General features: G+C 40.5%; 1 protein-coding gene across 7 annotated transcripts in view; it reads left to right on the top strand.

Annotated features, from left to right (window-relative positions):
- Positions 1–14,335, top strand: part of VPS13B (vacuolar protein sorting 13 homolog B) — an 851,071-nt gene that overhangs the window by 790,953 nt on the left and 45,783 nt on the right. For all 7 annotated transcript variants that reach the window (XM_055546536.1, XM_055546537.1, XM_055546534.1 and 4 more), the window contains 10 exons: positions 199–462; positions 1,143–1,226; positions 1,404–1,579; positions 1,990–2,160; positions 2,854–3,055; positions 4,162–4,350; positions 7,641–7,787; positions 9,762–10,045; positions 13,533–13,660; positions 13,853–14,052. In XM_055546536.1, the coding sequence (XP_055402511.1) occupies positions 199–462; positions 1,143–1,226; positions 1,404–1,579; positions 1,990–2,160; positions 2,854–3,055; positions 4,162–4,350; positions 7,641–7,787; positions 9,762–10,045; positions 13,533–13,660; positions 13,853–14,052 (1,845 nt within the window). The remainder of the gene's footprint in view (positions 1–198; positions 463–1,142; positions 1,227–1,403; positions 1,580–1,989; positions 2,161–2,853; positions 3,056–4,161; positions 4,351–7,640; positions 7,788–9,761; positions 10,046–13,532; positions 13,661–13,852; positions 14,053–14,335) is intronic.

The following is a 14,335-nucleotide window of genomic DNA, read 5'->3' as shown; positions in this document are numbered from 1 at the left end:
AGATCTTGTATTGCATAAGAGTGCAACTTATTGCACTTTTTATTAAGATGTTTGCTTTATTGTGGGTGGTCTGAAACCAAACCTGTGATATCTCCCAAGTTTGCTCTGTTTTCAGTTCATGGAGTCTAAATTGATGGAAGTCTTATTGATTGAGGGGTTGATTGATTGTTTTTTGTTTGTTTGTTTGTTTGTTTTTAGATTATCATCTGTGGAAGACAGATCATCTGTAGTTACTTGTCTCAAAGCATAGAATTAAAAGTGGTTCAGCATTACATTGGTCAAGATGGACAAGCTGTGGTTCGAGAACACTTTGACTGCCTCACAGCCAAACAGAAATTGCCTTCGTACATACTAGAGAACAGCGAACTGACTGAGTTGTGTGTGAGGGCCAAAGGAGATGAAGACTGGTCGAGAGACGTGTGCCTGGAATCCAAGGCTCCTGAGTATAGTGTCGTCATTCAGGTGTGACAAGTAGCACAGTCCAGAACAGAGCAACTTTAAAATTGTAAAGTTCTCATTATGTTCTTTATTCAGTGTAGCACTTAATTTATTAATAAATGATAGGTACAAAAGAGGGGAGGCCTGAAATAATATGCAAAGACTTTAAATATTACTTCTCAAACTTTTTCCTCCCCATCCCGCAACAACACATTTGTATCAGTTCCAGTAGTTCCTGTAGCCAAGACTCTACCCTTCCAGATGGAGATGAGTTATATCTTGAAAAAGATTCTGTTGCTCTAGGGCTTTGAAGGGATGGGAAGGGAAAAAGCGTGTCCTCCCCGCTTGAGAAGCTTTGTGATGACCTGCTACTTTTTTTATCTCTTTCTCAATCTCCACCATCATCACTTTCATTCCCACGAAGCACAAATCTCTCTTTCGTTCTCCCACTCACTCTTATATCAGACACTCCACGTACAAATCCCTTCATCTTTATGGAATAATTGGCCCCATTGACTCACTACACATTCACTTATTGCCATAGTGAAGTCTGTTTTTGCTTAGGTATTCTTTTTTTTTAATGGCTTTTTTCAGTAACTTTACATTTTTTTTATCATTCAAACTGATATTATATCTCTGCCTTATTTTGATTAATTAGTAAACTGTTCAGTGTTTAATAGAACTCTTTTCTCTCTCATGTGCAGGTGCCATCTTCAAACAGTTCCATTATTTATGTCTGGTGCACAGTTTTGACTTTAGAACCCAGCTCTCAAGTGCAGCAGCGAATGGTGAGTGCTTTCAGATCCTAAAATATGGCATACGACTTTGACCTTTCCTGTTCTGAAATAAATTAAGGTCAGAGTGACCCAGGGAAGAGATTTATTACAAGTTTGTCTCAGCATCAAACAGCTGGAATACTGCAACAAAGCAGATATGAAAGTTGTTCTGTCCTTTTATTTTTACAGATTGTGTTCAGCCCTCTTTTTATCATGAGGAGTCATCTTCCAGACCCCATTATCATACATTTGGAGAAAAGGAGTCTGGGATTGAGTGAAACACAAATTATTCCAGGAAAAGGACAGGAAAAACCACTGCAAAACATAGAACCTGACCTTGTACATCACCTAACATTTCAAGCAAGGTACTGGGAAAATCCTTAACTTTTTCCTCAGATTCAGAAGAAAAAGTACCTTGTCCTGTCAAGGGGGGCAAGAAAGGATAGAGTTTTTTGTGTGATTTCTTATGAGAATGTTATTTTTAAATTGCCTTGCCTAGTGTTCTCCTGTTCTCTTCTGTAGTTGAAGATAAAATTCAGCCACATTACAAATGAAAAAGAGGGATGATCAGAAAATCTAATTGACAACATAATTTCTGTAGAGGAATGAGAGAGCTCCACCCATGCATTGGGGAGGAAAGTCCCAGATCATTCCCTAAACTGTTTCATCCCTAAAGCACCAGAAATTGACTCGCTCTCACAAAAAAAAGAAAAAAACACACATTGGTTTGTAATACATCTGATAATCATTCTTGTTTTTCCTTTCCATTTCCTAGAGAAGAGGATGACCCTTCACACTGTGCCGTTCCCATCTCAACATCCCTCATTAAGCAGATAGCCACTAAGATACACCCCGGAGGCACAGTTACTCAGATCCTTGATGAGTTCTACGGGCCAGAGAAGTTCCTTCAACCCACATGGCCCTATAATAAAAAGGACTCTGACAGGTAAGAGGCTTCCCTGATAGCCTCTCAGTTGATAAAGAATCTGCCTGCAATGCAGGAGACCCTGGTTTGATTCCTGGGTCAGGAAGATCCCCTGGAGAAGGGTTAGGCTACCCACTCCAGTATCCTTGGGCTTCTCTTGTGGTTCAGCTGGTAAAGAATCTGCCTGCAATGTGGGAGACCTGGGTTCAATCCCTGGGTTGGGAAGATCCCTTGGAGAAGGGAAATGCTACCCACTTCAGTATTCTGGCCTGGAGAATGCCATGAACTGTATAGTCCATGGGGTCACAAAGAGTCGGACACAATTGAACAACTTTCATTTAAACTTTTCACTTTCTGACAGGTAATGTTCTCCAGCCCCGGTTTTCTATGAACAGTTCTCAATATTAAATTAATGAATGTTCACAAATATGTTAGATACCCTAAAAAACATTTAAAAAAAGATGTTTGCATGTATCTGTCACATTCTGACCTTTTATCTCCTAGTAGATGTATTCTGTAAATTGCTTCGTTCTTAATCTAGAACATAATTGCATGAAAAGTTTATTCCTCCTGGATGCAAATTTGGCATTGCATGACTCTGATGTGAAGAGGTGCCATACAGGAGCATTGTGTGTCTGGAATTCTTAAACACATTTCATGAGTCCTGAAGTCCTCATGTTTCATTGAGTCTGTTGGATGTGGTATTTGGCACAGGAATGAGCAACTGAGCCAGTGGGACAGCCCAATGCGAGTGAAGCTGTCAGCCTGGAAGCCATATGTGAGGACCTTATTGATAGAATTGCTACCCTGGGCCCTGCTTATCAATCAGTCCAAGTGGGACCTCTGGCTGTTTGAGGGAGAGAAGATTGTTCTACAGGTTCCTGCTGGCAAAATTATTATCCCTCCTAATTTTCAGGTAATATAACTCTTCTTTTAAACTAATAGGAATTATTTTCTTTCAACAACCATCTTTTATTCTAAGGTTTCATTTATGTTCTTAACAGACTCAATCAGTTGTGGAAAACTGTCCTCCTAGATGCATATGTAAGGGGTTTGGAATGTTCTTTGATATTCAAAGACATCTCAGATGTCTCTTTTTTTCCCACCCGTCAGCAGTATTCACGCTTGAGTTATCATTAAATTCAATAACTTGTACTAGTTGCGTTCTCATTTCCATTCCTCAACAGGATGTTTGACAAGTATTAGGACTGGTCTACTCAGGATATGTTAAGAATATAGAGCTGTATGCTCTGCTCACCTACCCTCTAGATGTTTTTGTAGTTTTTATAGAAACTCGCATAGATTTGCAAGATGAATAAGAAGATTTCTGAACAGCTATTTTTGTCGGGCCGCTTTTCCTTTATAAGTGGACTTGCCTGTCCATAATCATGGATGCCCACCTGTTATTGATAACAACATAGAATCATTACTAACAAGGGGGGAAAAATCTGGTTGTAAAATAGAACTTCATAGGAAGATTTTATATTTCATCACAAGAGAACTTTCTTGATAAGACTAGCCCAGTTCCAAGGAAGCATATAAGTAAGAGAATAGGGTACATGGAATTCCTAAATAAAATGTTTTTCTGATATGGAACAATTTGAGAGTCCTTTTCTTTTAGCTCCAGTTTATAAACATCTTTATTCAATTGCATTTTTTCTTTTTTTTTAAAAAAATAATCATATGATGTTACCTTATGGAATTGGAATGTTGACCTGCATGTACCTAATATTGCATATCATTCTTTTTTCAAATGAAACCTTCAGTTTCTAAGCCTTTGGTATTTATAGGGTAGTCCCAGTTTGGGTTGATGTTTTTTCCCCTCCTTCCATAAATACAAATTCCACTGTGATTCAAAGAAGGCATTGGGAAGTGAAATAAAATGTATGTTGCCATTACCAAAAAAAAGTAAAAAGGACGTCGTTGCCTAGGTAGACCTATAATAGAAAAAATTCCTATGAATTGAGGTAAAAATATCAAAGTTAAGAAAACTGTTTTATAATTGAGGCATTGTTTTTCCAGGAAGCTTTTCAAATTGGAATATACTGGGCAAGTACAAACACCGTGCACAAGTCGGTAGCTGTTAAGCTGGTCCATAACCTGACATCTCCAAAGTGGAAAGACGGAGGTAACGGCGAAGTTGTATCTTTGGACGAGGAAGGGTTTGTTCATGCTGAAATAAGACTCGGTGCTTTCCCAGGACACCAGAAGGTAGGGTCAAAGTCTCTCAAAGTCTGCTTGGCTCTTGGCTGGGACGGGAAGTAGTGGGGGGTCGGGGTGGAGCTGGGGATAGCATGCCACCCCCTCAACTTGTTTAAAATGAGCCTTCCCTTTTCTTTTCTAATCCCTTTTTAGTATTATATGTTCCAAACAGTTAATAGTGCAACACATGATTTCTTAGACCTTTCTGTTTTACAGGGTTTTTTTTTCCTTTCCTTTACCAGTGATAAAAGCTGTGTCACATAATTTATCCAATAACCACTCTATTTCAGAACACTCAGCAGTCGCTTGATTTATTGTATGTGGAGGGAAAAAAGAACTTATTCCAAAATATCCACAAATTGTACTTGGCCTCCTCATTTTAGAGTAGGAAGTAGAGTTGCTAACATTCTGGGTTTTGAGTGAAAGGACAGAGGCTCCTGCAAGAAAGGTTATATTCCTGGAAAGGGTATCCTGAGTGAAAGGATGTAGGTTGATCTGATTCTCCCATAGAACCAATGTTTTAAGAGGGAGTGTGTATGTGTGTGTGTGTGTGTGTGTGTGTGTGTGTGTGTGTGTATAAAGATGCTAATGCTGGAAAAGACTGAAGGCAAAAGGCGAAGGGGGCGGTAGAGGATGAGATGGTTAGATAGCATCACTGACTCAATGGACCTGAACTTAAGCAAACTCCGGGAGATAACAGAAAACAGAGGAGCCTAATGTGCTGCAGTCCATGGAGTCACAAAGAGTCAAAAATGATTTAGTGACTGTACAACAATTTATTTATTTTTGGATGTCCTAGGTGTTGGTTGTGAGCAAGCTTTTCTCTAGTTGCAGCAAGCCAGGGCTGCTCTCTGGTTGTGGTGCAGGGGCTTCTCATTGTGGTGGCTTCTCTTGATGAGGAGCACGGGTTCTAGGGTGCTCAGGCTTCAGTAGTTGCAGCACATGGGCTCAGTAGTTGTGACTCTCCCGCTCTGGAGCACAGGCTCAACAGTTGTTAGGCATAAGCCTAGTTGCTCCGAGGCATGTGGGATCTTCCCAGACCAAGAATCAAACCAGTGTGTCTTGCATTGGCAGACAGATTCTTTACCACTGAGACACCAGAAAAGCCCTGGGAGTAGTGTTCTTGAACAGGAGCCTGGTACCCATGTTTATGAAGATAAATGCAAAAAAAAAGATATATAAATCAGTTATTTAAATATAAGTGGTATGTGCTTTCAACATGAATCTTTTCTAAGTAGTATATGAAGGCCAGTTAAGCTGAATAATAGACTAACAAATCACATTAAACTATGTACAAAGTGCAGCACCAAAGTGTACCATCTAGAAATCTCGTGCTGTACTTAATGGTATCTTCGTCATTGTGGCTGTCCCAAGTCAGAAAAATAAAGGGCACTTCATCAGAGTTGTGTAATTCAGAGTGCTCTTTCTCTGAGGAGAAGTCAGATTTTGACAGGCATCTTTGAAGAGCCTCTTAAAAAAAGTTAGGGTCATTTGATGACTTCTTAAAAATAAATTTCTCTGATACAAAGAAGTTGATCTTCAGTATTCAAGGCCGGTATCCATTTCCTCAAAGTTGTCTGGGCAACACATGTTTATCCTCTGCCGGCCAAAATACTGTAACATGGGTGTGAATGGCAAAGGGCTGTGAGCGTGAATCACCCAAAGTTGAATAGCTGTAAGTTGAGAACTACCATCAAAACCTGGAAAGTTATGATTCACAGTCAAACACCCAGTACCTCCAGCACCTCACAAAGTGGCCACATAAATAAATGCTCATGAACGAATGAGCTGTTGGAAAATATAATATCATTATATCTCATTTTTCTTCAGTAGTGATTTTCAAGCTTTTTAGTCTTTGGACCCCTTTATACTCTTAAAAACTACTGAGGACCTCCAAAACGCTTTTGTTTGTGTGGATTATATCTATTTTATTTTTGTCAAATTAGAAATTAAAATATAAAAAATTTTAAGCATGAGAATTCACAAATAAACATTTCTTTAGCCATAAGAATGATGACATCATCCTATGATGACATATCTATGATGATGTCATAGGACCTCTGGAAAGCTCCACTGTATGCTTATGTGAAACAGTGAAAAAGACAAATAGCATCTTAGTATTATTTTTAAATTACTTTTATCCTTGGGGCCTCCTGAAAGGTCAGGAGTGTTCCCAGACCATACTTGGAGAACATTACCACTTACTAGATGGGTATCTTTAGGCAAATAATGTCTTCTCTGAGCATCAGTTCCTCATGCAATGTGGTGGGACAGTGAGATGAGACACACAGTGGCTAAGGGCAGCACCAGGGAACCCGTCTACATGGCTTCTAATTCCAACCCCTAGCCCCTCTTTATCTTGGTGACCTAGGGCAAGTTGCTTACCTTTGTGTCTCATTCTTTCTCTTCTGTAAAATGAGAATAATAGTAGCTACCCCATAGAAGTGTAGTAAGGATTCTGTGAGTTAATATGCATAAAATACTTTAAACAGGAGCACAAGAATGCAATATATAAGGGGAGTTGTTGCTGTTTCCTTCATCATTGTCATCATCGTTAAAGTGCTCCCCTTGGCCCTTGTACACATTCAGTGACATAGCTGCTAGCATGAGTGTGAGACAGGGAATACTGGCCTGAGTGCTTTATGTTGAAAAAGATTAGTGGCATCTGTTTATGTGTAAGTGCTTTTTATAAATAAATATTTTGTGAGGAAATAGGTTAAATAACTCGAAAACAAGTCTCTGTCACTCTAAGGTAGAGGTAACCGGTGTGCTAAGGCAGCTTGTTGCAGAGTAAATAGTGATCCCTTTTAGTGACCAAGACAATTTTGAGACTGAAAGGGAACTCTACTAAATACTCTGGAACAAAAGGTAAAATTGATACTATCATGGGCAAACCAGTAGATAAAATGACCTTTTAAACATATTATTATTATCATGATAGTGTGCACCATCGAGATTTCTAGACAATACTTCATACATAGTTTAATGTCATTCCTTACTCTGTTATTTTAACTGGCGTCCATATACTGTTTAGAAAAGATTCATGTTGAAAAGCATATCCCACTTATATTTAGTTAAATAACTGATTTAAGTATGTTTTTTGCATTTATCTTCATAAACATGGGTACCAAATCCCTGTAATTCACTCTGAATTACACTACTCTGATGAAATACCCCTTCTTTTTCTGACTTGGGACAGCCAAAATGACGAAGTGGCCACATAAATATATATTAAAAAAAGAAGTTTTTATATACCATATGATATTTAAAGAATTGCTCTTTCCTCAATTGTTCTGCAGTTGTGCCAGTTCTGCATTTCCTCCATGGTACAGCAAGGCATACAGATTATTCAGATTGAAGATAAGACCACAATAATCAATAACACACCATATCAGATATTTTATAAGCCACAGTTAACTGTCACCAAACCCCACTCTGGAAAAGAGGTAAGCCATGCAAACATGAATTTTTTTAATCTATAAGTTTTCTTAAGTCAGTAATGGTAAGGATCAACTTTTTTTTTTAACTCAGAACAGATCAAAAGCTAACACCGAATATAGGTGAAGGATTCATTTCTTTGTACTTTCATTAAAACCGTTGTATCATAATGAGCACTTCCAAGGTCATTAACAAGGAGACAGGCTCCCAAGCAGCAGATCCGGACGCCCTGGCAGCTTCAGGCTGCCAGCACATCTGCCAGCGCTCCTAACGCCCTGGCAGGAAGCTGGCCTGAGGGCTGGCTGCGAGGCTACAGAAAAGAACATCTGCCTTGCAGAGAAGCCGTGTGTGCGGAAGGCTCAGCCCCAACAGAGCCCCAGATCTGGGAGCACTGAGCTCTGTGTCCAGGAGGAGAGGAAATGTGAAAATGTACCAGCTCATTTATGTTAACATCTCTGTGGCAGAATATGCGGAAAATGAATCCAAGAAGGATTTTTTTTTTCTTTTTACTCTATGCTTTATACAGTTCAGATGAACAGTTTTATTTTAAGAGAGTAAGGAGATATTTTAAAAGGATTTACAAACACAATATGTTAAGTGGTATGCTGTTGTTTTATGCTGTTGAAACCGTCACACAGAAAAGTATTATTTTTCTTTACTTTCATCCTCATTTATTGTTAGCCTGTACGTGTGGCTCCTAAAAATTACATTAGAACAATACACTAGGATGAAAGTCTTATTCTTCTAAGCCTACAGTGCATTATAGAATTTATAAAAGTGGCAGATTAGTAGAATTTCATCTTGGTTCATTGACGTATTGATTAAAAATACGTAGGTGACCAGAAGCCCCATGTTGGGAAATAGAGGTCAACAGTAATTGCATGGTAGGTGAGGATTTGAGGGAAAAAACCAGTGTGTGCCCTGAAAGTTTTCCCAGTTCTCCCCACCCTAGGGGCTTCCCAAAGCACTGGGTCAGCGCCCTCTACACTAGCACTGCCTTATCTGAAAAGCAGCATAATTTTGCATTCCTTGCAGGGTCTGGGTGAAGGTTCAGTGAAATAATCTGAGAAAAAAAGGCCAGGCGTGCAGTAAAAGAGAGTTGCCGGCAGCCATCTCCACACCAGCATCCCAGTGGGCTCCTCATGAGAAGGGGAGGGCCCTCATCCTTTCTGCAGCTGAGGGGGCCCCATTTTTCAGCCCTGACCCAGCTTCGGGCAGATGTGGGAATTGTTTGAGACAGGGTCATCCCTCCCCTCTCAGGGAGACGGTCTGGAACAGTGGGAGACACCGCAGAGAGGAAAGGAGGCGGCCTGGCTTCCAGCCAGGCTCTGCCACACACTGGCTCTGTGATGCCAGACGCCATCATCCGCTCTCTGGGAAGTAGCTTCCTCAGCTGTGAACAAGGAGCTTCAGATAAATTATCCCTCCAGGTCCTCTTTAAGTCCTAAGTCCTGAGACTCGCTCATGTGCCAGAAAGCATGTGGAACTCCAGCTGAGGGCGGGAGGTCAGGGTCTCCTACTCCTTCAGGATGAGCCTTCAGAATCATTTGTCTTCCAAGCTCCCAGTTTCCCCTTGTTCATCTCATTCTGATCGCGTCTGCCCACAGTCCCCCTGGGGTGCCACCCTTTCAGTCCAGCCACACCCTCTCCACAACGACTCCCTTCCCAACACACAGCATTTCTGCCCCATGGCATCTGGCTTTTGTGCAGTAACTAGGGGAGATGGAGAACTTGGCAACCCCCACCCCTTCAGATCACATCAGCTTTATCATTTTCCTTATGCCTAGAGAAGCAGACCCTGCTCTTGCTGCTTGTAATTGTCTCATTCGGGCTTCCTCACGGGAACAGGATATCTAATATTCCCATGTTCCCCCCTCCTGAGAATGTGTCATGGTCTCTTAGAAGCAGTGCTTTAGAGAAGCTTAGCTTCTGTGTCAGACTGTGTAACTGTGCTCTCTCCGCCTTGTCTTGTCTTTCTTCAGTATTTTCATGTTCCAGACAGCGCTACTTTCAGCATTTGCCCGGGTGGCGAGCAGCCTGCCGTGAGATCCAGCTCCCTTCCTTGCTGGGACCTAATGCCCGACCTCGGCCAGTCCGCGCTGGACGCGTCCCTGCTGCAGAAGCAGGTCTTGCTGGCCTTTTCTCCCACCGCCGTTGCCGACAGCGCCCAGTGCTGGAGCCTGCCAGCCCTAGTCAGACAGGAGCTTCCCAGACAGAGCGTGGCAGTGCCCTTGGGGAACTACAGGGAAGATGGCTTCTGTACCAGGTATTTTACATTCTGTGAATGCCCTTCTTTGCTCCTTCCATGTGCTGGGAGAGACAAGAGAATACTTGGCAGTGCTCACCACATATAAACTTAACTTTTGCTTTTATTTTTCATGGCTTCTGTATTTTGCATACAACTGGACAAATGTGAGGATCACACACGGTTGTCCCAGAGAACTACGGATGAGATTTTTCCCTTATGCGGCTTTTATTGGGGGAAATGGTGTTTGTACCATAGAGTAGCCACAGTCTATCATAATGAAAAGATGCCCTTCTCCTATGGCTTCCTAGCCTCTGTCAGGTGATAAGAAATAAGAGTTAAAATATGACAGAGTCAAGCTGGAAAACCTTTTTCTTTTCCCGTATTTTACTTCTATTTCAAAATGGAATTTTTCTCAAGTCATTAAGAGAGATAACTTAGATAAACACAAGTCACAGAAGACTCTGTTCTGTGGTTGTTCCTGCACGCAAGTTACTCCAATTACCAATTACCAATTATGCAAATAACAACCACAGAATCAAGCCAGAGACATGTAATGGTTCGTTCATACTGGACTTTTATTTTGTGGTTGTTTTGCATGCAGTACATCTTTTCTGTAGCTGTCAGGAATAGCTTACTTATGGTATATATAAAAAAGTACAAAAGAAAGCATATTGTAACCTTATGAGAGGTACCTTTTTTGTGATTATGAATTTATAGACTAAGATTTTAGCCATCTTAACTTTGATGTATATAGAGATTTCTAGTTAAAAGATAACTTCCTAACTCAAGTTGTCCTTAATAGTTAAGGCTCTGTTCCCTACACACATCCCTTCTTTCACAACATTCACAAGCATCCATGATTTTATAATCACTTTCCATCCCCAACTCAAGAGGAGTGATTGTCCTTGTATCCTGATTGGAGAAGTATGGTAAGTTGTTGTTGTTACTGAAACAAATTTATCATTAACAAAGGGGAAAGAGCAGTGGGGAGGGATAAATTAGGAGGCCAGGGTTAACATATACACTTGTGTGTATAAAATAGTCAACAAGAACCTACTGTATAGCATAGGGAATTATACTCAGTACCCTGTAGTAACCAATTAGGGAAAAGAATATGTATATAAAGAATATATATATTAAAAGAATATATATAACTGAATCGCTGAGCTATATACTTATACAGTATTGTAAATCAATTTAAAAAATGTCTTCTAAGTGTTATTTTTAGATAATCTTAGATTCACATGCAGTTATAGGAGGTAATTCAGAGAGGTCCCCTGTATCCCTTACTCAGTTCCCCCAGTTGAAACCTCTTACAAAACATCTTACAAACCTAGTATCACATCTAGGATGTTGGTGTTGATACAGTTAGTGTATAGAGCATTTCCATGGTAAGTTTCAGGAAGTATTTTTGAAAGCAATGTGAACCTATGTATGGAAAACAAACTTATTTTTAAAACTAAAACACAAAATTTATAATAAACACTTAGAATTTATGTTTAAAATTCAAAGATTTTGTTAATGTAAATGTTTATTGTAATGTAAATGCAAATAACTATTGAGCTAGTTATTAGATTGAAAGTGACAAGTGAAAGCATTAGTCACTCAGTCATGTCTGACCCTTTGTGACCCCATGGACTGTTGCCTGCCAGGCTCCTCCATCCATGGAATTTTCCAGGCAAGAATACTGGAGTGGGTTGTCATTTCCTTCTCCAGGGAATCTTCCCGACCCAGGGATTGAACTTGGGTCTCCTGCATTGCAGGCAGATTCTTTACCATCTGAGCTACTATGGAAGCCCAGTTATTATTAGTTATATTAGAAGTACCATATTTTAGTCCTGACCGCAGCTCTCTTGGTTATCAATAAGACATTCTCTGTGGTCAGCTTGCCTGGCTCTTCCAGAATTAGGCTGAGAGGAGATCTGAAGATTATACTGCGAAAGTGTTTCATCTCCTCCCCTCAGTCCTACAGTGCACATAAGATGCTGTTATTAATGTGATTTTCCCAAATACTAATCAACAGTTCACCTTGGCATTTCAGACAAATGCAATCTTTGGGAAGAACTCACACTGGCGAACAGAATAGTGAATGGGAAACTCTTTAGTGTGTTGCTATTGCTATTGCTAAGTCACTTCAGTCGTGTCTAACTCTGTGTGACCCCATAGACGGCAGCCCGCCAGGCTCCCCGTCCCTGGGATTCTCCAGGAAAGAACGCTGGAGTGGGTTGCCATTTCCTTCTCCAGTGCATGAAAGTGAAAAGTGAAAGTGAAGTCGCTCAGTCATGTCCGACTCTTAGCGACCCCATGGACTGACTGCAGCCTACCAGGCTCCTCCGTCCATGGGATTTTCCAGGCAAGAGTACTGGAGTGGGGTGCCAGTTACTGACTGCTTATAATCAGTGTAAACTGAGGGCCACATTTGGGAAATAATCTGATTTCTTTGATTAATTTGAACAACCAGTCCATGTAATTTAAACTTCAGAGAGGTTTTTTTTCCTGATTTGATATGAAATATTTTTTGATAGTCTCTCAGTCTAAATTGGATGGCACCCCACTCCAGTACTCTTGCCTGGAAAATCCCATGGATGGAGGAGCCTGATAGGCTGCAGTCCATGGGGTCACACAGAGTCGGACACGACTGAAGCGACTTAGCAGCAGCAGCAGTCTAAATTGGAGCCTTCTCTCTGTCCATTGCAGAGAGCAGTCTATGCCCACACAGCAGTTTCTCTGAGGCCAAATAGAAAATACGGCTTTGCTCTTGATAGCCAAAATGTAGATCCTAGAAAGTACGGTGATTTGTGAAAATTGACAGCAAACATACTGAACCTGCCTACCTTTAGAATTAAAAATAGCAAGTTCACAGATTTTCCAGTCATCCTTCCAGAAGCACATCGGGTCCTCCTTTACCAAAACTTACCAAGCACTTTTGAGGAGGAAGGCACCCCATCTCTAGAGATTAAGACACATGTACATAGAGGGAAAAAGAAGAGAAGGAAAAGCTAGCACAAGGATATCTGTGATTCTCTCTGAGTACTACAAGTTATGGGTGGTTTTTTTTTTAATTTAATTTTATGTTTTTAATTCTTTTTATATTGGAGCATAGTTGATTAACAGTGTTGTGTTAGTTTCAGGTATATAGCAAAGTGATGCAGTTATACATACACATGTAGCTATTCTTTTTCAAATTCTTTTCCCTTTTAGGTTGTTTATGGAACATTGAGCAGAGTTCCCTGTGCTATACAGTAGTTTACACATTTTTTGAATATTTTATGATTAAAAAATGTTACTGCTGTCAGAAAAAAAAATTAGTAAACCTATCATTAGTGTCTGGCAGGTAATAGAGGAGCAGATGGCCTCTGTTGTCTGGAAAACATTTTCTCTGATGTGTAAGAGGGAGGGTGTTATAGAGGTTCTGAATATTGCAAATCTAAATAAATATGTACCAGGAGAAAAAGCATGCATTTTTTTCTAAGCTGTTTCTGTTATTGATCTGATTCTGTTCTAGGGCAATAGCACTAACATATCAAGAACACCTTGGAGTGACTTATTTAACCCTCTCAGAAGACCCTAGTCCTCGAATAATTTTCCACAACAGATGTCCAGTGACAATACTTATAAAGGAAAATACTAAAGGTATATGATATAGTATTGAATTTAAATAATATAAAACTTATATTCTTTCTGGAGGTTTTTAACTTAGTATTTGCCTGTGATCCTTAAGAGTGAACTTATTTGAGAAGTTTCTCTTGCCACATTACATTCAATATCCCCAAGTCTTTGTCTTCAAGGCCTAAGTCTGAATGTGCTTTTTATTTTTAATTTTAGATACTCCGAAGTTTGAGGTTTATTGCAGAAAAATTCCTCCTGAGTGCTCAATTCATCATGAGCTATATCATCAGATTTCCAGTTATCCAGACTGCAAGACCAGAGACCTCCTTCCTAGCCTCCTCTTGAGAGTGGAATTGCTGGAGGAAATGACAACCGAGTGGAGTGACGCCATCGACATCAACAATCAGGGGACACAGGTCAGTGACCCACATGTTCCTGCCAAAGCCTGAGGAAAAGGTCCCTTTTCTAAGGTTTTGGTGATTGTCTGCTTCTAAGCGCTGACTGTCTTGTCTCTGTGTGAGGGCACATGTGCACCTACGTTTCCACCCTCATGGGCTATAAATTCTCAAACACAAGTGTGTATCCCCAGAGTGTGCTGCTGCTGCTCAGTCGCTTCAGGTGTGCCCCACCTCTTTGCAGCCGCATGGAAGGTAGCCCATCAGGCTCCTCTGTCCACGGGATTCTCCAGGCAAGAATACT

Source organism: Bubalus kerabau, chromosome 14 (assembly GCF_029407905.1).
Source record: "Bubalus kerabau isolate K-KA32 ecotype Philippines breed swamp buffalo chromosome 14, PCC_UOA_SB_1v2, whole genome shotgun sequence".
Classification (NCBI taxonomy): Eukaryota; Metazoa; Chordata; class Mammalia; order Artiodactyla; family Bovidae; genus Bubalus; species Bubalus kerabau.
This window is presented reverse-complemented; position numbering and strand designations above follow the sequence as displayed.